General features: G+C 35.7%; 1 protein-coding gene across 18 annotated transcripts in view; it reads left to right on the top strand.

Annotated features, from left to right (window-relative positions):
* The window catches only part of CDC42BPA (CDC42 binding protein kinase alpha), a 296,769-nt gene that overhangs the window by 162,010 nt on the left and 111,990 nt on the right, over positions 1 to 22,769 (top strand). For 17 of the 18 annotated variants that reach the window (XR_003514893.1, XM_027564634.1, XM_027564633.1 and 14 more), the window contains exons 8-11: positions 497 to 745; positions 1,300 to 1,379; positions 4,472 to 4,638; positions 15,357 to 15,479. Coding sequence is in view for 17 of the 18 variants with exons in the window: in XM_027564634.1 (XP_027420435.1) it covers positions 497 to 745; positions 1,300 to 1,379; positions 4,472 to 4,638; positions 15,357 to 15,479 (619 nt within the window). In the remaining variant the exon portion in view is untranslated. The remainder of the gene's footprint in view (positions 1 to 496; positions 746 to 1,299; positions 1,380 to 4,471; positions 4,639 to 15,356; positions 15,480 to 22,769) is intronic. The other variant, XM_027564637.1, reaches the window with a different exon arrangement.

Below are 22,769 nucleotides of genomic sequence, written 5' to 3'. Positions count from 1 at the left end.
TAATACAGTGGCTCTGAGGATTAAATGAGCTAAACAAGTAACATACTTCTAGTAGTACATGTTACATTCTTTACAAATGTTTAGTATTAATCATTAGTGTGTGACTTATATGAATGTTATCATATAATCAATATCATAATATTGATTATGATTTCATAATATCATAATCGTTATCATAATCAGATATACTATTGATTATGTAAATTCTATTACATTTAGTGAATTCTTTTTATTTTGACAGCATTTAAGGTGTTTTTACATTTAACTTATTCTTTCTGTAGTACATATATGACTAAGTTACATATGAAAAGTTCTTTCAGGAAAATGATCCTTTTAAATTTATTCTTGAATCTCCTTTAGTGTCAGTACTTTGTACCAGTACATATTTATTAGATATTTTAAAATATATATATATATATTTAAGAAGGTCAGTGTTAGCATCAACCTACTTAGTAAATTAGTGATTTATATTTTGTTTCTATTATTCTCTATTTAGGAGAGGTTTCAGTTTCCTCCTCAAGTGAGTGATGTGTCTGAAAATGCTAAGGATCTTATTCGAAGACTCATCTGTAGCAGAGAACATCGACTTGGTCAAAATGGAATAGAAGACTTTAAGAAGCACCCATTTTTCAATGGAATTGATTGGGATAATATTCGAAACTGTGAAGCACCTTATATTCCAGAAGTTAGTAGCCCAACAGACACGTCGAATTTTGATGTGGATGATGATTGTTTAAAGAATTCTGTGAGTATGATTGTTTAAAGAAGTTCTGTCTCTCTGCTTTAAAAAAAATATATGGTTATAAAGTAATTTTATAGGCCACCTTACCATTTATCACTTCAACAGTTGTCAGGGCACATGTAGACCTTGAAAAAAACCGCTTGCTTACTGAATGAGATCTGAAACAAGAGGGCAGAGCATCTCCTTGTTCCGCTCTGGCTGGGAACATGTGTGTAGGGCAGTGCAAATTTTTATTTGCTCTGCAAATATCTGAAAATAACTACAAAAGTATTTGTGAATATTGGTTTGGGATTACAAATAAATTTTAACAACTAGGCAAATTCACATATATGGAATACATGAATAATGCTTGTACTCTCGGTATCCATCAGACTTTAAATCTTTCTTTTCTTTTAATTAGAATTCTACAGTAGCAGTGTTTATGGTCTAAATTTTTTTATCACTAAACGTCTAGACCAAACTTATCAGTGTTTGTAAATTGTTGACAGTGAATTTTTATAGCCCAGTCTACAGTTTATAGTTATTCATTTTTTACCAGATGTTTCTTCCTTCTTTAGGAAACGATGCCCCCACCAACACATACTGCCTTTTCTGGTCACCATCTGCCATTTGTTGGTTTTACATATACTAGTAGCTGGTAAGTTTGAAAAGTTAATGTGATTTGGATAATTTAGAGCAAATTAAAAATGAATTGAGGTTTTAAAACTATAATGCATAAGAGAGCCTTATAAGTAAAAAAAAATTTTAATAGATTGAAGCTGCTTCTAGGAAAAGTTAGACATTACAAAGTGAATAAGACATATTAATATAAGAATCTTAACTCATTTTGAGGGGAGAAAAACTAGAACACAGAGAGAGCTCAGAATCTGTTAGCAATGGAACAGGAATTAGAGGAGTCTTAGGCTATTGAAGAAATATTTTCTAGGTTCCAAATATCAGTCTTTCAGCCCATCAATCTTAGCCCTCTTTCCACTGACCCTCATTCTACTTGTATGTCTTTCCTCCTTGTGAAAGTGAAAGTCACTCAGTCATGTCCATCTCTTTGGAACCCCATGGACTATAGAGTCCATGGAATTCTTCAGGCCAGAATACTGGAGTGGGTAGCCTTTCCCTTCTTCAGGGTGTCTTCCCAACCCAGGGATGGAACACAGGTCTCCTGCATTGCAGGCGGATTCTTTACCAGCTGAAGCCACAAGGGAAGCCCTGTTTCCTCCTTACCCTTCCTTAAACTTCATTGAGAATGATTACAGTCACTCCTTGGGTGCTTCTCAGTTCCTGACTATCTCATTCTATGACATTGGTTACCATTCCTTATTACAGCTCAGTTTTCTGCCTGTACCTGTGCAGTTTAGATTGTCTAGAGAAAAATATATGAGTACTCTTACTGATCTCACTTTAAGTTTGTGATTACCAATCCCAAGTGCCCCTTGTTGCTGCCTGGCAAATATACTGTATTACCCTAGTGTATTCACTCTTTACTCTCCTAGGTAACTATCTCCTACTTTATACTTTGCCTGTGAAACCTCTGTCATTCTTACTCTCACCTGATGACCTCACTTCCCCTTTCACAGAGAGATTGGAGCCGTCAGCAGACAGCTTCCACAAGCCGCATCACCTCATTTACAGCCTACATACCTCTAGACCCATATACTCTTCTTTATGTGTATGACTCTGTGAGATGAGCTCCCTACCTAGCACCCATCCCTTCTGTTCCTTCTTGCCTACTCTAGTGTGTTGCTGTTACATCATAAAATTTCCCCTTTGTGTAATTTGCATAACAGACCATTTCCATCAGCTCACAAAATGTAGGTTTTTCTTTCATCTTAAAGCAAAATAAAAAAATCTCTCTTAATCCAACTTTCTTTACCTGCTACCAACCATTTTTATGCTCTTCAATACAGCAGAATTACTTAAAACTGTTGCCCTGACTTTGTCCATTTTTCTCATCCTCTTCTTTCTTGGTACCATTCCAGTCAAGTTTGTGCTCCCATCACTTGACACAAACTGATTTTTATCGATGTCACTGCTGGCCTCCCTTGCGCTAAATTGGATGGTCATTTCTTTGGTCCTAGTCATCCTTAAGTCATCCTTATTTGCTTAGTCTCATCTCCTTGCCACAGCTCCTTTCCGTTACAACACTTTCCAGAACACTGGCCTCATTTATCCTTGTCTTTCTGGCCACTCCCACTCATTCTCCACATCCCTCCTAATTTCCTGTGGCTTGTGGCTTCGTCTTTGAATCTTTTCCATTTACTTTCTGATGCTCCCCTAGGTGGTATTTGCTGATGACTTCTAAAATGTATATTTCCAGCTGAGGCCTCTCTTCTACTCAGAATCTCTCTTAATCACCTACTTCAGATGTTCATAATGTCATTTCTTATATTTCTCCGAACCTATTTCTGCTAAACGATAAGTGAGAGTATGTCACTCACCTGTGCAGGACCAATCCTCACTGCCCCCACCTCCAGTGGCTTCATATCTTAACTCCAAACAGAGTTCTTAATGAGACCCAACAAGGCTCACTTTCTTTCTCGTTTTATTTCCTACTACTCTTGCCCTTGCTCACTTTGCAGCCCCACAGGTCTCCTTTCTGGCCTGTGAACATGCCAGAGAACTCTTGCCTCAGGACTTTTGCACTTCTTTTTTTCTTGTATTAGGTTTATTTTATTGAAGTACACTTGATGGTGTGTTTGTACTTCTATTCCATTTGCCGGTAATGTCTTTCCTCTCATATTACCTTGACAGGGCCATTTATTTTTTCTGGACTTTTTCAAGGTTACTTTCTGAGTGATGACTTTCCTGACCACTTTATCCAAATTTTAATTTACTCCCCCTCAATACTTTATTTCAAAAGGCAGAAAGGGGAAATGAAGTTGCCTTCCTTTCCTGTTTTTTGTTTTCTTCTTAGCTTATTAACACTGCCATGTACTGAGTTATTTTCCTTGTTTGTTTATTTTTGTCTCTGCCACTGGAATAAAAGCCTCTATATGGGCACATTTTGTCTGTTCTGTTCACTGCTGAATGTCCAACACTTCAAATGTTTTTAATTAAATTGTATTGAGTTAAAGCATTTCACTTAAAAATTTTTAATCAAAGTGTATAGTTGATACACAAGTTACAGATATACGATATACTAATTCATACTAGTTACAGTTATACTCCATTTATAGTAATTATAAAGTATTGGCTATATTCCTTGTGTTGAGCAGTGTATCTTTGTTTATGAAACATTTTATATACGTAGCTTATGAAAGCATTTTATAATTCCACAGAGGACCATGGTTGGTGCTTTTGATTGCTGTTTTACTTAGGTGGTCACATTGTTTTAAGCTACCCGTAATCCTTCAGCAAGCTTCATTTTATAATTTATGGTTACTAGAATAAATTCAAGATAATTAGGACTATTTAAGTTTTTATTTTCAAAAATGCTTCTAAGGAATTCTCTGGTGGGCTTAGGCCTTGGTGCTTCTGCTGCAAGTAGCCTGGGTTTGATCCCTGGTTGGGAAACTAAGATCCTGAAAGCCATGTGGCACAGCCCCCGCTTCCAAAAGGTTGTTTATGGTGATTTTGAAAAAAAAAAAAAAAGTATTTTGTAATCACTCCAGATGGCTAGCTGTAACTAGATGTTCAGATCCATGTTTTAAATGAACAGTTTCAAAAGGTTATCTTTTCTCTTCAGACTTATTATTTCAGTGTAAACCCATATTCCGCCCCCCCTTTTTTTTTCAGTGTTCTTTCTGATCGGAGCTGTTTAAGAGTTACAGCTGGTCCCACACCATTGGATCTCGATGTTAATGTGCAGAGGACTCTAGATAACAACTTAGCAACTGAAGCTTATGAAAGAAGAATTAAGCGCCTTGAGCAGGAAAAACTTGAACTTAGTAGAAAGCTTCAAGGTAAATATATTTTAAAGATAATGTTTTCCCTTTTTGTATTGGATTCACAGTGTAGAAACTGTTTATTGTAAGTGATTGTTTTATCTTGAAAAGAACTTTTTTTATTAAATGGAAAAGTGAAATTTATGCAGAATACAGTATAAATACTGTATAATGCTGTGTTGCTGTGCTTAGTTGCTCAGTCATGTCCGACTCTTTCCAGCCCTATGGACTGTAGCCCACGAGGCTCCTCTGTCCATGGGGTTCTCCAGGTAAGAATACTGGAGTGGGTTGCCATGCCCTCCTCTAGGGGATCTTCCCAACCCAGGGATTGAACCCAGGTCTTCCACATTGCAGGCAGATTCTTTACCGTCTGAGCCACCAGGGAAACTCATACAGTTTAATACCACTCACGTAAACTCACAAAACTAACAGTAAACAACAAAATAGCATTTGTTTCCCCCACGTACATATTTATGTATATAAATCTGTGGGAATAAGTACCTCTGGGGAGAGGAAAGTAGTATTCAATACTACTAATGAAAACGGAGCCCTTCTCATCCTATAGTAGCACTTTATATAAGACTCCCTACCATATTTCCTCAGTCCTTAAACATTCTAGCTTCTAGTGAACTGTCGTTCTCTACAGTGTCACCCCTGTTGTAATATCTGGTGATTTTAAAATGCACATTAGGGAACCTTTTAATAGTCTGACTTCTTTGTTGATTCTTCACTTTCAGTGAGCTTGTTCTCCACCCTACCTCTGCCACTCCTTCTGGTGGTAGTAAGATATATCTTAGATTACAGTGTCTAAAATTCTTTATTAATCTCAATTTCAAGCAAACCTTCTGTATATTCCTGCTCGTAATTTTCTAGTTAACTCTCTCTGGTGTCTTATGTGTTGTCCTTCAATTCCACCGTTACCTATAATTCTGTCACCCTTTCCCTATTCCCCTTATACCGTCAGGTCTCATTCTTGGTCAATCTTAATTATACCCTTACATACACTCTTACAGCTATTGCTCCTCTTTCTGTTAGTTACACTCCTTTGGCAGAACCCCAACCATGTTTATATACTTTGCATTTAACTATGTGGCTGAAAGTTGCTTACCGAAAACATACACCATGCCAGCTAATCCCACTTGAAATTCCTGAAAAGTAATCTCAAATTTACTAAGATCTTGATGCTGCCCAGCAATCCTACTTTTTTTCCTTAGTTCATTTCTCTAGCCTGTGTTGCAAATTCCAATGATTATTTCCCGGCCTTCATCTTCTAGCCTATCAGAATTTAACCCAGTTGATCATATTCCTCTCCTGATAGCACTTTTTCTTGGCTTTTGGAACACTTTATCTCCTGGTTTTATTTTTCTTAATAAATTAACTGTTTCCAGTCTCATTCGCTGATTTGTCTTGAACTCAGACCTTTCAAACATCTATATTCATTTTCTTTACATGTATACCCAGAAGTGGAATTGCTGTATATTTAAGGTAGATTTATTTTTGAATTTTTGAGGACCCTTCATATAGTTTTCCAGAGTCTATAAGGGTTCCCTTTTCACCACATCCTTACCCACACATGTCTCTTCTTAGATACTCTAACAGATGTGAGGTGATATCTCATTGTGGTTTTGATTTGCATTTCTCCCATGATCAGTGATGTTAAGCATCTTTTCATGTGCCGTGTTGCTCATTTATAATGTTCTCTTTGCAGAAATGTTTGTTTAGTTTTTCTGCCCTTTTGGAACTCAGATTGCTTGCTTCTTTGTTATGAAGTTGTATGAGTTCTATATATAGTTTGGATATTAACCCTTTATCCAATGGACAGTTGCAAAAATTTCCTGCCATTCTGTATTTTTTTTCTTTTTTTTGCTATACAGATGCTCTTGAGTTTGATGTAGTCTACTAAATTTTTTCTTTTGTTGTATTTTTGACATCATATTCAAAAAAATCATTGCCAAGGCTAGTGTTAAGGAGCTTTTTTTTACTACATTTTCATGTATGAAACGTATGGTATTGGATCTTATGGAAGTCTTTGAAACATTTTGAGTTAATTTTTGTGAGTAGTACGAGTTAGAAGTCCAGTTTCAGTGTTCTGCATGTGTTTCTCTGGTTTTCCCAGCACCAGTTGTTGAAGAGACTATCTTTTCCGCCTTAGGTTCTTGACTCCCTTGTCAAGTATCACTTGACTGTATATACTGGGATTTAACTCTGGGCTCTCTACTCCATTGGTCTCTGTGTCTGTTTTGTGCCAGTACACTACTATTTTTAACATTATGGCTTTGTAATATGGTTTGAAATCGGGATACTTCCAGGTTTGTTCTTTTTTCTCAAAATTGCTTTCAGTATTCAGTGTTTTTCATGGTTCCACAGACATTTAGGATTGTTTCTTCTATTTTGTGAAGAATGCTTTTGGTATTTTGATGCAAGTTGTGTTGATTCTGTAGATGGGTTTGGTAGTATGTATATTTTACCAGTGTTAATTCTTCTGATCCGTGAACATGGGATGCTTTCTGTTTGTATCTTCTTCAGTTTCTTTTAGCAAAGTCTTGTCATTTTTATTGTACATATCTTTCACATGCTTGGTTAAGTTTATTCCTGAGTAGTTTCTTGCTTTTGATGCTATTGTGAATGGGATAGTTGTACTTTCTTTCTTTTTCAAATATTCATTATTTGTGTAAAGGAATGCAGCTAATTCCTATATGTTAATTTTGTATCCTACACTTTACCAAAATAGTTGATTGGTTCCAAAAGTTTTTTTGGTTGCCTTTTTGAGATTTATACCTATAAAATCACATTGGCAAATACTGACAGTTTTACTTCTTTGCAATTTCAATACCTTTTATTTATTTATTTATGTATTTTGCTTAATTGTTATAGCTAGGAATTTTAGTACTATATATTGAATAAGAGTAATGAGAATGGCCATCCTTTTCTTGTTCTGGATCTTAGAGGAAAATCTTTCAGGTTTTCTCCATTGAATATATTATCTGTGGGTTTGTTGTATATGGCCTTTACTGTGTTGAGTTATGTTCCTTCTGTACCCAGCCTTTTAAGGGTTTTCATCATGAAAGGATGTTGTATTTTTTAAGATGCTTTTTCTGCATCTATTGAAATGATCATGTGATTTTTATCTTTCAATTTATTGATGTGATACATTACATTTATTGTTTTTTGTGTGTTGAGCTATTCTTCCATGCCAGGGAAAAATCTCATTTGATCACGATGTATAATCCTTTTAATGTGTGCTTGAATTTGCTTTGCTAATATTTTACTGAAAAACTTTACACCTATATTCTTCAGAGATATTGGTTAATACAGTTGGCCCTTGAACAACACGGGGTGTGTGGCACAAGCCCTGTGTAGTCCAAAAGCTGTGTATAACTTTATAGTTGTTCCTCTGTAACCATGATTCTGCATCTACAAGTTCAACCACCTGGGGATCATGTAGTACATATTTACTGAAAAAAATTTGTGTATAAATGGACCTGTGCAGTAATACAAAGTGGTGTTGTTCAAGGGACAACTATGGTTTTCTTGTGGTCTCCTTATCTGGTTTTGGTATTAAGGTAGTTCTGGCTTCGTAGAATGAGTTTGGAGGTGTTCCCTCCTCCTCAGTATTTTGGAAAAGAAGAGGATTGATGTTAATTCTTCTTAAAATGACTGGTAAAATTCATCAGTGAAGCCATCTGGTCTTGAGATTTTCTTTTTGGGAGGTTTCTGATTATTGATTCAATCTCTTTACTCATTCTCGGTCTGTTCAGATTTTCTAGTTTTTCATGATTCAGTCTTGGTCAGTTTTGTTTCTAAAAATCTGTTCACTTCTTCTAGGTTATGTAATTTCTTGGCATACAGTTATCCATAGTAGTCTCCTATGAGCCTCTGTATTTCTGCAGCATCCTGTGTAATGTCTCCTCTTTCATTCTAACTCTGTTTGAAGCTTCTCTCTTCTTTCTTAGTCTAGATGAAAGTTTTGTCACTTTTGTTTGTCTTTTCAAATAACCAGCTTTTAATCTGATTGATCCTTCCTGTAGTTTTTCTTGTCTGTTTCATTCCTTTCAGCTCTAAACTTTATATTTCATTCCTTCTGCTAACTTTCAGTTCAGTTCAGTCATGTCCAACTCTTTGCAACCCCATGGACTGCAGCACGCCAGGCTTTTCTGTCCATCACCAACTCCTGGAGATTGCTCAGACTCATGTCCATCAAGTCAGTGATGCCATCCAAGGGCTTAATTTATTCTTCTTGTTTAATTCCTTGAGATGTAAAGTTAGGTTATTTGTGATATTTCTAATTTTTTAATATATGCATTTTTTTGCAATAGACTTTCTTCTCAGAACCGCTTTGCTGCATCCCACAAATTTGATGTCATATTTCCAATTTCATTAGTTTTGAGTTTTTTTCCTCTTCATTTCTTCTTTCACCCGTTGGTTGTTCAGAAGTATGTTGTTTAGTTTCCACATGTTTGTAGATCTTCTCACTTTTCCTCTTTTTATAAGTTTCTATTTTCATACCATTGTGACCAGCAAAGATAATTGGTGTGATTGCAGTCTTTTTATGTTTGTAAAGATATGTTTTTTGTCTTGTCATATGATCTGTTCTGGAGAATGTTCTGTGTGCACTTGAGAAGAATGTATATTCTGCTGCTGTTGTATGGAATGTTCTATATATGTTTGTTAAATCTATTTTTCTAAGATGATTCATTTCCAACATTTCCTTATTGATTTTCTGTTTGTATAATCTGTCATTGCTGAGAGTGGCGTACTGAAGTCCCCTACTATTATTCTGTTGTCTGTTTCTCTCCTAGGGTTTGTTAGTATTTAATATATTTTGGTGCTCTGCTGTTTGGAGCCTATATATTTACAGTTGTTATATCTTCTTGATGTGTTGACCCCTTTATCATTATAATGACCTTCTTTGTCTTGCCGTTTTTGGCTGAAGTATATTTTGTCTGATATAAGTATGGCTACACTCACTTTGTTTTGCTTTCTGAAATATTATCTTCCATCCCTTCACTTTGAGCTTATTTGTGTTGATAGAGCTGAAATGACTCTTGTAGGCAGCATATAGTTGGAACTTTTTTTTTTCCAGTCATCCACTTTGTGCCTTTCGTTTGGTAAATTCAATCCATTCAGTCCATTTAGGGTGATTATTGGTATGTAAGGACTTATTATTCCACTGATCTTTTGCCTTCTGGTTATTTTGTGTCTCCCTTGGGTTTTTTCTTCTTTTTTTGTCTACCTTTGTAGATGATTTACAGTGGTGATGTGCTCATTGTTCCCTTTTTTATGTCATGTCTCTCCTCTAAATTTTTGCTTTGTCTTTACCATGACATTTACATAAAATATCTAGTTGATGGACTAGTCCTTTTACTGCTGATAGGAGCCCATCTTCACTCACCTACAGAGGTTTCATCAGTTTACATCTCCTATTATATTTTCAGTGTCACAAATGATCACTTTTTATGCTGTGAATTTGCTACCAAATGGTAGTAGCTATAGTAAGTTTTAATGCTCTTTTCCTTTAACATTTATGCTATAATTAATTAACACACTATTCTAAAACACAGTTCCAGTTTTCTAATTCTGACTGTATTTGTTACCTTGATCAGAGCCTTGTGTACTTTCATCTTTTTTGTTTCGTCTTGAAGAATGCCTTTCAGCATTTGTAGCAGTGGTGAACTCTCAGCTTTTATTTGTCTAGGAAAACCTTTATTTCTCTTTCATATCTGAAGAATAACTTTTCCAGGTAGAGTATTCTTGACTAGGAGCTTTTATCTTTCAATTCTTTTAGTATGTTATTCTGCTCTCTCCTGGCCTGCAGAGTTTCTGCTGAGAAATCTGCGTATTACCTAATGGAGATTCTTTTGTAGGATACTTTCTTTTTTCCCCTGCTGCCTTTAAAATTCTTTCTTTAGTATTGACTTTTGATAGTTTTCATTCTAAAATGTGTTGGAAAAGATCTTTTTTCATTGGGACAGCAGGGTGTTCTATTAGCTTCATAGAATTGTATGTCCAGTTCTTTCTCCAGGTTTGGGAAGTTCTCAGTTATTATTTCATCAAATAAACTCTCTGCCCCTGTCTCCATCTCTTCTCCTTCTGGTATACCTATTATTCTTATTTTACTTTTTAAATGCAGTCTGATAACTCTTGTCAGTTTTCACTTTAAAAAAAAAACTTAGTTCTCACTCCCCTTACACCTGAATCATTTCTCAATTCCTGTCCTCCATATGGCTTATTCTTTCTTCCATCTGATCTGTTCTACTCCCAGTGCTTTCTAATCCAGTATTCCTCTCACCTATTGAGTTCTTCAGCTCCAGGATTATTGTTTTGTTCTTTTTTTGTAATATCAGTCTCTCTAGTAAGTGCTCCTTCTATTCGTTAATTTTATTCCTGACTTCACTGAGTTGCCTTTCTGTGTTTTCTTGTAGCTTGTTGAATTTCTTCGTAATTATTTTGAATTCTGCAAAATAATAAATACTGCAGTATTCCGTATCTTTGAGACGGTTGCCTAGAAAATTGTCATTTTCCTTTTTGGATACTATATTACATGGGTTTTCATAGTGTTTCATGAAATGTGTCTCTGCCATAACATTGAAGTAGCAAACACCTTTCTTTTTAGGTGAAGTTTTCCTTTGACCCTTAATTCAACAGATTGGCAATCAGAAGCCGTTCTTTTGCTTTCCAAAAGGTGGCGCTATAGCACAAATTTTGGGTTTCTCTTCCCAAAGCTGACTCACCACTAAAGTTCGGAGTGTGTGCATGGTAAAAGCTGTTGGCAGAGTCTAGGAAGTGTATGCTTGGTACCTGGACCTTTTTGGTGGAAGAACCCAGAGGTTTGTGGACAGACAGCAGGAAATGCATTCCTTCATTTCTCTTTGCCTGCCTTGTTTCCTTTCTTACCCTCCCCCTCCCCTTCAGAAATCCTCCAGCTGTGGCCCTCATCGCAGTCACTTTGCTCTCACTCATCACTTTCACTTTCTACCTCCTCTGCTCGAGAGGTCACTGCTGCCAGTACCTTGGATCTGCAGCCTCCTCCAAGGTCCAGTCCACCCACTTTCAGATGTGGGTGCAGTGCAGAAGCACTTTTGTTCAGCTGTGGATATCCAATTAATTGTAAATTGAAGTGGGGAGGAAAAAGGAATGACTCACAGGGATGTGACACTGATGTCACTCAGTTTTGACTTTTAAACGGTGATACGCATAAGTGGACAAGCATTCTAAGGTGTACTCCGTATAAATGTTTGTATTAGTGTACCTTTATGTAACCTCCACCCCAATCAGTATACAGAACATTTCTTGCATAGCATCAAGTTCCATCATGCTCTCTTCCCAGTTTGTAACCTACAACTCTGAAGTAAACAGTATTCAGAATTTTTCAGCATGAATTTTACCTTTTCTTGAAGCCATACAGTATCTACATTTCATACAGTATGCATGTTCATACAGTATATTGTCTTTTGTGTCTATTTTTTTGGTAACAGGGTTTTCCATGTTATGTGTATATCAGTAGTGTGTCCTTTTTTAAAACTGCTGCTTAGTATAGTATTATACTGTACATAAATACTAAAACAAATTATCCAATGATGATACAGTAAGTGAAACTCATACATTATTAGCGAAACTACTGATACAATTAATCACTTTTGAAAACTCTTTGCAACATTTTCTAAAGCTGAAAATACACTATCCCATGACCCAGAAATCCTACTGCTAGGTAGATATCCAAGAGAAATAAGTACATATGACCATCAAAAGAAATATATAACAACATTCACAGAAACCATGTTTAAAATAGTCAATATCTGGAAATAACTCAAATGTTCAACAACAACACCTTGGATGAAATGGTCTGAATATCTGTGTCAGATCAGATCAGCCGCTCAGTCGTGTCTGACTCTTTGCGACCCCATGAATCGCAGCACGCCAAGCCTCCCTGTCCATCACCAACTCCCGGAGTTCACTTACTGTATATCCCCATCAGAACTAGATATTGTCAGCTTTTCAAAATTTTAACCATTCTGATGTCTGTATATTGGAGTTTTGCTATGATTTTAAATTTGTATTTTCCTTGTAGGTAATAAGGTTGATATCTTTTCATATATTTACTGTCTATTTGAATATTGAATATTCAGTCAATATTCAGCTCCCTTTTTTTCCATTAGGTCTTACATGTCTTTTAAATAAGTTTTATTTTACCACTTCACAAACAGTATCAGACCCTTATGACAGCCCTTTATGTCGTTGTTTTATAGTTTACCTGTTTCTGTGTTGTAAACCTTTCAATACTTTTATTTTATTCTTGCTTTATACTCATTTATTTATAAAATAGCTTTTTATTTACCCACATGTTTACTCTTTTTGTATTCTTTATTTTCTCCTGGTGATCCATGTATCCATCCAGAACCTTTTTTCTTTAGTCTGAAAATTTCCTTCAGTGTTTCTTATGATTACATGTGTTGTGACTCAATCACTCAGATTTTGTTTGTCTGAGATGCCTTCATTTTTGAAGAATATTTGCTGGTTTAGAATTCTAGCTTGGAAGGTGTTTTCTTTCAATGCTCTACAGATTTCATGGCGTTGTTTTCTGATTTCCAGTACATTTGAGAAGTCAGCTGTTAGTCTTGGTTTCTTAAATATACTCTAGCCGTTTTTAAGTATTTCTCCTTAACTTCAATTTCAAGCAGGATGGCTATGATCTACCTGGTAAAGTTTCTTTGTATTAATGTAAATCCTGTTTGGGATTCACTGAGCTTCTGAATACTTGATTGATATCTTTCATCAGTTTTAGAAAATTCTGTTCATAATCTCTGAATATTTCTTTTGCTCCATTCACAATCTCCTCTCTTTCTGGGACTCCAGTTACATATATCTTAGACTGTGTCCCTTATTCCTTTTATTCTCAGTCTCATTTCTTCCATTGTTAGGTTTTTTTGTGCTTAATTCTCTATAGACTTGCCTTTAGGTTCATTTGTCTTGTCATCTGCTATATCTGTTCTGATATGAATCCATTCAATGAGTCTTAATTTCAGATATTGTCTCTTTTAGTTCAGGAATATCCATTTGCTTTATTCTTACAGTTTTCAGTTCTCCATTGAAATTCCCCATTTTTTGTTTACTTTTTCATTTGTTTTCTTTATTAATAATAGTTGTTTCAAAGTCCTGACCGCTAATTAAAACACCTGGAGAGAGGAATAGCTGCTGGGTAAACAGCCCTAACAGTGGCTGCATAGCAGATGTGTGTGCCTGTGAAGCCAGCTGGATAGGTTGTCTCTTTTGTGTTAAAGTCACTAAAGATAATAATAAAAAGAGTTGTAATGAAAAGAAGGACAGTGGGTAACTATGATAAACAGGTAATGGGCATTTTAGAAGATCTGGGATTTATGGGAAGGACAGAGATGGCAAAGAGGAACAAGGATACCTCCTGCACCTCCATACCCTGCAGTGTGGGGGTTGTTGAAGGAAAAAACCAACTAATGTCCAGTGGATACGTTTATGCCTCCCCATTTTCTACTCTCAACTTAGATGTCTTAAAAAAAGAAAAAATGTTTTTTAAAAATAATAAATACAGAATGTACCAATTTTTAATATGTTTTTGAAACCAAAGAAAAAGAAATGTGTAAAAAATACTGGTTGTGAAAGGTCATGATTGAATGCACAATATGGTGTATCTTACACCTTTAATTCAAATTAACAAATATGGACCACCATCATGTGAATATAATGATACTGTTCTCTATACAGATGATGAATATAAATTAGAAAATCTCCATCTTCTGAAGGTCACAGTCCCTTGGAGTTTTCAGATCAGTTCAGTCGCTCAGTCATGTCTTGACTCTTTGTGACCCCATGAATCGCAGCACGCCAGGCCTCCCTGTCCATCACCAACTCCCAGAGTTCACTCAGACTCACGTCCATCGAGTCAGTGATGCCATCCAGCCATCTCATCCTCTGTCGTCCCCTTCTCCTCCTGCCCCCAATCCCTCCCAGCATCAGAGTCTTATAAATAAGTAATATATGTATATAAGTAATAGGTTACCTAAAGCAATGTGTGCATAAGATTAGTGATCTAAAGCGATCAGTAATGATTTGTGCTAACAAAAAAATTATGATGAGGTAGAAATTTACTATTTGGGATCTTTCCATGAGCTGGCAGAATAATTATTTTAGGACCATTTCTTTTTTTTCTTTTGATGGTGTCTGGAAATATGCCTGACTATATTTAATGCTTCTTTAGTACTTTTTATCTTTCAATTAGAACAACAAGTTAAAATAATTATCCCTATTTTAGCTAAGCTGATGAACCAAGTCATCTGTAGGTGGGCCTCCATTTTCATACATGACATTTGGAAGGCCAGCTCTTCTACATGTTTTGTATTAACATCTTTAAACCTCTCTTCATACACCAGATTCAGTTTTTCATATATCACCTGACATACATTTTGATGACAGTTTATGCTAGGATGAAAGGGAACTGCCAGTCGACTCACTGGCAGAGTGTACCAACAGTATTTAAAACTGAAGACCACCTATATTAGAAGGTAGATAGTTATAATTCTAGTGACATTATAACTCTAGTGGAGTTTTGTGATTTAATTTTAATCTGTTTACATGCTTTTTTTGTCAGTGGGTAGATGCTTTGACCAGTTGAATTAAGTAAAGATTTCCCTAGAAAAGAAATATATTGGCATTAGTTTTTCAATTTTAGAATGTGGGTATATTTCTCATTCTTTCTTTTTTTAAAGAGTCAACGCAGACTGTCCAGGCTCTGCAGTATTCAACTGCTGATGGTCCACTAACAGCAAGCAAAGATTTAGAAATAAAAAGCTTAAAAGAAGAAATTGAAAAACTAAGGAAACAAGTAAGAGGTAAATTCCTGATTCATTATTAATTCAGTTTAGTAGATATTTTTAAGTGTTTTATTCACACACAAAAAAACATTTATTGAGTACCTGTTATGTGTTAAGTGATGTGAGCTGTATGCCAGTGAGGGAAAAGCAAACAAGAATGGCTCTGCTGTCAAGGAGCTCATGTTTTGGTCTTGGAAAAAGATAAAGAAATAGTTTTTTGCAGTACGTCAACAAAGGTCAGAAGATAAACACAGGTACATGGAGAGTGCACAAAGAGGAGCACCTTACCCAGATTTAAGTGAAAAAACATGACTTTTGGGGAGGACCTATTAGTTTGGAATAATTAGTGGAAACTCGTCTGGCAAAGCATTTAAATGAGTGGTTCATTTTTCAGTGTATTGCTGAAGTTAATTGAAATTAATTATGATAATTGTTGATAAGCCTATTATATCTATTCATCATTTATTCCATTTAATAAATATTTATGTACTAGGCATTATTTTATGTTCTTGGGATGCAGTACTAAACAAACCAATAAAAATTCTTATTGGAGTGAAGGGCAAACACGAGACATGAAACAGTGACTATGCACCTTTGTGAATGATATGGTATGTTGCAAGCTGATAAGTGCTTACAAATAGAGGAGAGTAAGGAGAGTGGGTCTAAAGTCTAAGATGATAAGTTTTATTGTTTTAAATAGGGTAGTCCACATGAGCAAAATATTGAAAAAGGTAAAGGGGATTAACCAGACAGTTAAATGGGAAACACATGATCCGAGAAGACAGCTCAACCAGTGCAAAATCCCTACAGTCAAAACTATGCCTTGTGAGTTCAAATTAAACGTAAGAAGACAGTGTGGCTAGAGCAGAATGAGGAAGCAGGTGGAATGGGTGGAGATGAGGATAGAGAAATAAAGAGCTGAGGAGGGCTCATTGCCTGATCAATGGAGTCTTACTGACTGTTCCGTCTTTGGTTTGTTCTGTGAGTGAACCTTTTGCAGGATTTAAAGGTATCACATGATCTCAGTAAGTATAGGGAGAGAAAGAGAGAGTAGAGGGAAGAAAAAAGATACTGTTTTAGCTAGGAAAGTCAGACCTCTCTAGAAAAGTGGTTTTAGGCCAAAACAAGTAAAGAAAAGAAGGAATCTGACAGTGTCTTTTATAAAAAGGACTATTTAAAATAAAATATTAAGACACAAGGAGACTTAAAATTTGAGCATAATTTATGCTGTTCTCTTTTTTTAAGTAGCTCTTTTAAGAAAAATATCTTCATCAAATTTCTGTAGATTTTTCTTTCTAAAAATGAATAAGATTTGGAATATTATAAATAGAAAAATTTACTTTGATGTCAACACTGAAACATTGTGTAGCACTTAGTATATTTGAGTTTTATGGCACTAAAAAAGCAGTGGAACACAAGGCACCAGATAGTATGGTTACTAAGGTGTCTTCAAAGAGGTGATACGGATTTGGAAAACTTGTTTGCCTAGACCTATCTCACTAATGGGCTTCCCTGATGGCTCAGATGGTAAAGAATCCGCCTGCAACTCGGGAGATCTGGGTTCAATCCCTGGGTTGGGAAGATCCCCTGGAGGAGGGCACAGCAACCCACTCTAGTATTCTTAGCTGGAGAATCCCCATGGAGGAGCCTGGTGGGCTACAGTCCATGGGGTGGGAAGAGTTGGACACGACTGAGCGATTAAGCACAGCACAGCGCATCTCACTAATATGTTCTAGGAGGGTTTTTTGGTTTTGTTTTTGTTTTTAAGATTCCTTGGGGTTTTCTTTGCTGACCATTATGCAGCTGCAAATATGAACAATTTTCTTTTGCCCTTTCTGATCTGGGTGCTTTTTCTTTTCTTATCTTACTGGCTAGAACTTGTAGCACTTTGTTGCAGAAGAGTGGTGAGAACAGATGTCCTGGTTTTCTTTCCTATCTTAGGGGGAAAGCATTAAGTCTTTCACCTTTAAGTGTAATATTAGCTGTAGAATTTTTATAGATACTCTTTATCAAGCTTTTTATATTATAGAAACTCTCCTCTATTTCTACATTTCTAAGGGTTTTTCATGAATAGATATTGAACTTTGTCAAATATATTTTTTGCATTGATTGATATAAGCATGTGTTTTTTCCCTTAGTTAACCTTATACTATGGTAAATTAAATCGGTTGATTTTGAAATATTAAATCAACTTTATATTCCTGGAATATATACATCCCTGGTCATGGTGTATATTTATTTTTATAAATTAATTCTATTTTCAATATTGTGTTAAGGATTTTTTTAATCTGTATACATGAGAGATACTGGTCTTTGTTGTGTTTTTTCTCCTTTTTTGTGTTACCTTTTTCTGAGTTTTTAGTTTGCTTTTCCTTTTTTTTTTTTTTTAAATATGATTGACATGTAACATTACGTTAGTTTCAGATGTACAACATAACAATTCAGTATTTGTATATGTTGTGAAATATTCACCTTAGTAAGTTTAGTTCACTTCCATCACCATACATAGTCTCAATTTTCTTTTTTTTGTGTGTGATGAGGACTTATAAGATCTATTCTGTTATTAACTTTGAAATATACAGTATGGTATTATTTACTGTAGACACCAGTGTTTTATATTACATCCCCAGTGTTTATGTATTATATAACTGGAAGTTTGTATCTTTTGACCATCTTCCCTCCTTTAATATACCCTGCACCCCTGTCTCTTAGAACCACCAGTATTCTTTATATCCATGAGTTCCATTTGGTGTTGTTGTTTTAGATTCCAACTATAAGTGAGATTTTACCGTATTTGTCTTTCTCTGTCTGATTTATTTCAGTTAGCATAATGTGCTCAAGGTCCAATTCATATTGTCACAAATGGCAAAATTTCTTTTATTTTTTTATAACTGAAAAATATTCTGTTATACACACACACACACACACACACACACACATTTTATCAATTCATCCATCAGTGGGCACTTAGCTTGCTTCTGTGTCTTGGCTACTTTAAATAATGCTGTAATGAATATGAGAGTGCACACGTCTTTTTAAGTCAGTGTTTTTGTTTCATTCTGATAAATACCAGAAATAGTGTTGCTGGATCATATGGTAGTTCTGTTTTTAATTTTTTGAAGCCTCTCCATACTGTTTACTGTAGTAGGAGCCCCAATTTACATTTCCACCAGTACTGCAAAAGGGTTCCCTTTTTTCCACATCTTTGCCAACACTTTTTATTTCTTATCTTTTAGATGACAGCCATTCTGACAGGTGTGAGATAATGTTTCACTGTGGTTTGATTTACATTTCCCTGATAATTGGTGATGTTGAACACCTTTTCATGTTGGCTGTCTGTATGTCTTTTTTTAGAAAAATGTCTCTAGCTCCTCTACCCCTTTTTGAATGGGATTATTTGTCTCTATTAACTTGTTGACCTTAAAAATAAAAGTCAGTTATTTTTCCAGAAAAAATAATGGGTTTATTTGGAAATACCAGAGAATTGCAATAGGGCAAGCAAGCCACAGCAAAATCCATAGCCAAGTCTAACAAAGTAGAGGAACATTATTTTATAGAGAAAAATGAGAAAGTTGAGAAAGATTGTTTTGAATGAAAGTTCATTGGGGAAAAGTGAGAGTTTAGGGTGATGATGGTTTCTCATTGGCTGAGTTCCTGGGGTAGTTGATTTTTTGTACGAGATGTGATATACTGTCTTTCCCGTTGGGGCCTGTAATTGATGCTTTGTCTATAATTGACAGTTCTTTCTGTAATTGATGTAGAGAGGTCTGTGTTGAGTTTCCCCCGTCTGGCCTCCCAACTCCATTTTAGTGAGGCTTCTATTGATTTTCACAGATACTTTGTCAGATATTTGATTTGCAAACATTTTCTCCCATCCTGTATGTTGCTTTTTAATTTTGTTTATGGTTTCCTTTGCTGTGCAGAAGCTTTCTAGTTTGATGTAGTCTCACTTATTGATTTTTGCTTTTGGCTGTGGTGTCAGCGTAATTGTTGTATTGCTGGCCTCGTAAAATGAGTTTGAGAGTACTCCCTCTTTTATTTTATGAAAGAGTTTAAGAAGAACTGACATTGACTCTTATTAAAGTGTTTAGTAGAACTCACCAGTAAAGTCATCAAGCCCTAGATTTTTCTTTGTCGGGACGACTTTGATTACTAATTCAGTATTCTTACTCTAGTTGCTTAACCTGTAAAGCTAGGTGTCCTGAGTTTTGTTTTGTTTTGCTGTGTTTAATGCTGTGAACTTCCTTCTTAGAATTGCTTTTGCTGCATTCCATAAGTTTTGATATATTTTTTATATTTTCATTTGTTTCCAGATTTTTTTTGAAGTTCCGCTTTTAATTTCTTTTTGACGCACTGGTTACTCAGAAATGTGTTACTTTCCACATTTTTGTGAATTTTTCCAGTTTTTCTCTTTAGTAATTTCTAGTGTCATATTTTGTGGTTGGAAAAATTCCTTGGTATGATTTCAGTCTTTCTAAATTTGTTAAGACTTGTTTTGTAACCTAACTTGATGTACCCTGAAGAAATGTTCCAGTGTTTGAGAAGACTGTATGTGTGCTGCTGTTGGTTGGAATTTTTTGGTTAGGTCCTAGTGGTCTGAAATATAAGCCATGTCCAGTGTTTCCTCATTGATTTTCTGTCTGGATAGTGTATCCATGGTTGAAAGTAGAGCACTGAAGTCCCCTAATGTTATTGTATTGTTGTCTATTTCTCCCTTCAGATCTATTGCATTTGCTTAATATATTTAGGCACTACAATACTGGGGTCATAAAAATTTATAATTATTGTATCCTGTTGATGAGTTGACCCCTTTATTATTATATAATAACCTTTTTTGTTTCTTGTTACTATTTTTTACTTATCTTCCATTTTGTCTGATAAAAGTGTGGCTACCCTTGTTCTCTGTTGGTTTCCATTTGCATGGAATACCTTTTTCCATTCCTGCATTTTGAGCCTATGTGTGTCTCATAGGCAGCAGGTAGTTGGGTATTGGTTTTTTATCCATTCAGTCACTTGAGGTCTTTATTGGAGAATGTGATCCATTTATATCTAAAGTAATTATTGAGTAGGTATGGATTTACTAATGTCATCTTATGTTTTCTGACAATTTTATAGTTCCTTTGTTCCAGGCTTCCTCTCTTACTGACTTCATTTGTTACTGTTGTTGCGCAGTTGTGTCCAGCTCTTTGTGACCCCATGGACTACAGCATGCCAGGCTTCCCTGTCCTTCACCATCTCCCAGAGTGTGCTCAAGCTCATGTCCATTGAGTCAGTGATGCCATCCAGCCATCTCATGCTCTGTCATCCCCTTCTCCTGCCATCAATGTTTCCCAGCATCAGGGTCTTTTCCAGTGAGTCAGTTCTTCACATCAGGTGGCCAGAGTATTGGAGCTTCAGCTTCAGCATCAGTCCTTGCAATGAATATTCAGAGTTGATTTCCTTTAGAATTGACTGGTTTGATCTCTTTACTGTCCAAGGGACTCTCAAGAGTCTTCTCCAGAACCACAGTTCAAAACCATCAATTCTTTGGCGCTCAGTGAATTGATGATTTTTCCATAGTGGTGCTTTGATTTCCTTCTCTTTCTCTTTCGTGTAGCTCCTGAAGATTTTTGCTTTGTGATTTCCATAAGGCATGCATAAAATATCATATTACAATCTATTTTATGTTGATGACAGCTACTTATTCTCTCGGTTTATTATTTAATTGTTTTAATTATTTCCTCTTCAGCTATTTTAGAAGCACATCAGACAAGGTTATGTTTTCTTAAACTATGAAATATAATTTAGAAAACTTAAGGTGAGAAAAAAGTTCCATTGTATTTACCCATATTTTTATATGATGCTCTTCTTCCTGATATTGTTGAATTCCTTGTTTTGTTGTTTGCTTTCTATTTAGAGACTTTAACTATTTTTTAAAGGAAGGTCTGCTACCAACAAATTCTCTTCATTTTTCTTTATCAAAGAATGTCCTGATTTTCCCTTTATTCCTAAAAAATATTTTTGCTGGACATAGTCTATATTGTAAGTTTTCTAGCTTTTTTGTTTGTTTGTTTAAGCATCTGAAAAATACCATACTGCTTCCTCTAGGTTTCATGTTTTCTGAGGAGACATTCACTGTCATTCTGAGTATTTTTTTCCCCTTTACACAAAGTGTTTTTCTCTTGACTGCTTGCACAGTTTTTCTTTTTCTTTAGTTTTCTTGTGTTTAATGATGTGTTTGGGCATGAATTTCTTTGGGTTTGTTCTATTTTGTGTTTGTTCTTCTTGAATCTTTAGGTTTATCAGTCTTTCCAAATTTCAGAATTTTTTAGACTATTTCTCTAAGTACTTTTACAGACCTGCCTACTTTCTCTTCTTCTGAGACTCTGATGACACAGGTGTAAGATCTTTTGTTAATCATCCCACAGCTCCCAGAGGTTCTGTTCATTTTTGTTTTTATTTTATTTTATTTTTTTCCTGTTATTCAGATTGGCCAATTTCTGTTGTTTTATCTTCAAGTTCACGGATGCCTTTGACACCTCCCCTGTGCTGCAGAATCCACCTGTCAAGATTTTTATTTTATTAATGTCTAAAATTTCCATTTTGTTCTTTAACCTTCCATTTCTTTGCTGAGATTTTTTTGTCTTTGCTCTGGTCTTCTGTTTATTCATTTGTTTCAAATATGTGTATAATTGCTTATTGAAGCATTTTTATCATAGATGTGTTAATATCTTATCAGATTATTCTAACATCTTTGTTAAATATTTTGGTGTCAGCATCCATTGATTTTCTTTTCTTATTCAAATTGAGATTTTTCTAGTTCTTGGTAGGATGAGTGGTTTTGATTAATGACAGCGGATCTTATTTAACCTTCCACGTTAGCTGGCTTTTCTGGACACCACTCCAGCAATGGAGAGGAGGTTACCATCTCCTTATTGCCAGGTGGAGGTAGAAATCCAGTTTCCCCACCTGGCCTCCTTTGACACCCAATGAAGAGCTCCTTGTTATTCCTGGAAGGGAATGGAAGTTCCAGCCCACTGCCTAATACTATGATAGGGGTGGCCTTATTACTGCTGGGCGATGGTGAAAGCTCTTTTCTGATGGCACCCCAATAGGGAGAAGGGGAAGATCGTCATTACTGCTGGGTCGGGGGTGGACGTCCTGGTTCTCCCTGTAGTTTTCACTGACACTTGTGTGAAAAGAGGCTTGTTACCAGCCAAGGCGGTTGAAAATCCTGCTCTCCCTTCTCTACTTACCCTCAGGTGTGTTTGGGCACATACCCAATTGGAAATTGGATTGGGAATTTAGCTCCTCACTTGTCCCTGGCTG

This window comes from Bos indicus x Bos taurus, chromosome 16 (assembly GCF_003369695.1).
Source record: "Bos indicus x Bos taurus breed Angus x Brahman F1 hybrid chromosome 16, Bos_hybrid_MaternalHap_v2.0, whole genome shotgun sequence".
In the NCBI taxonomy this organism is placed as follows: domain Eukaryota; kingdom Metazoa; phylum Chordata; class Mammalia; order Artiodactyla; family Bovidae; genus Bos; species Bos indicus x Bos taurus.
This window is presented reverse-complemented; position numbering and strand designations above follow the sequence as displayed.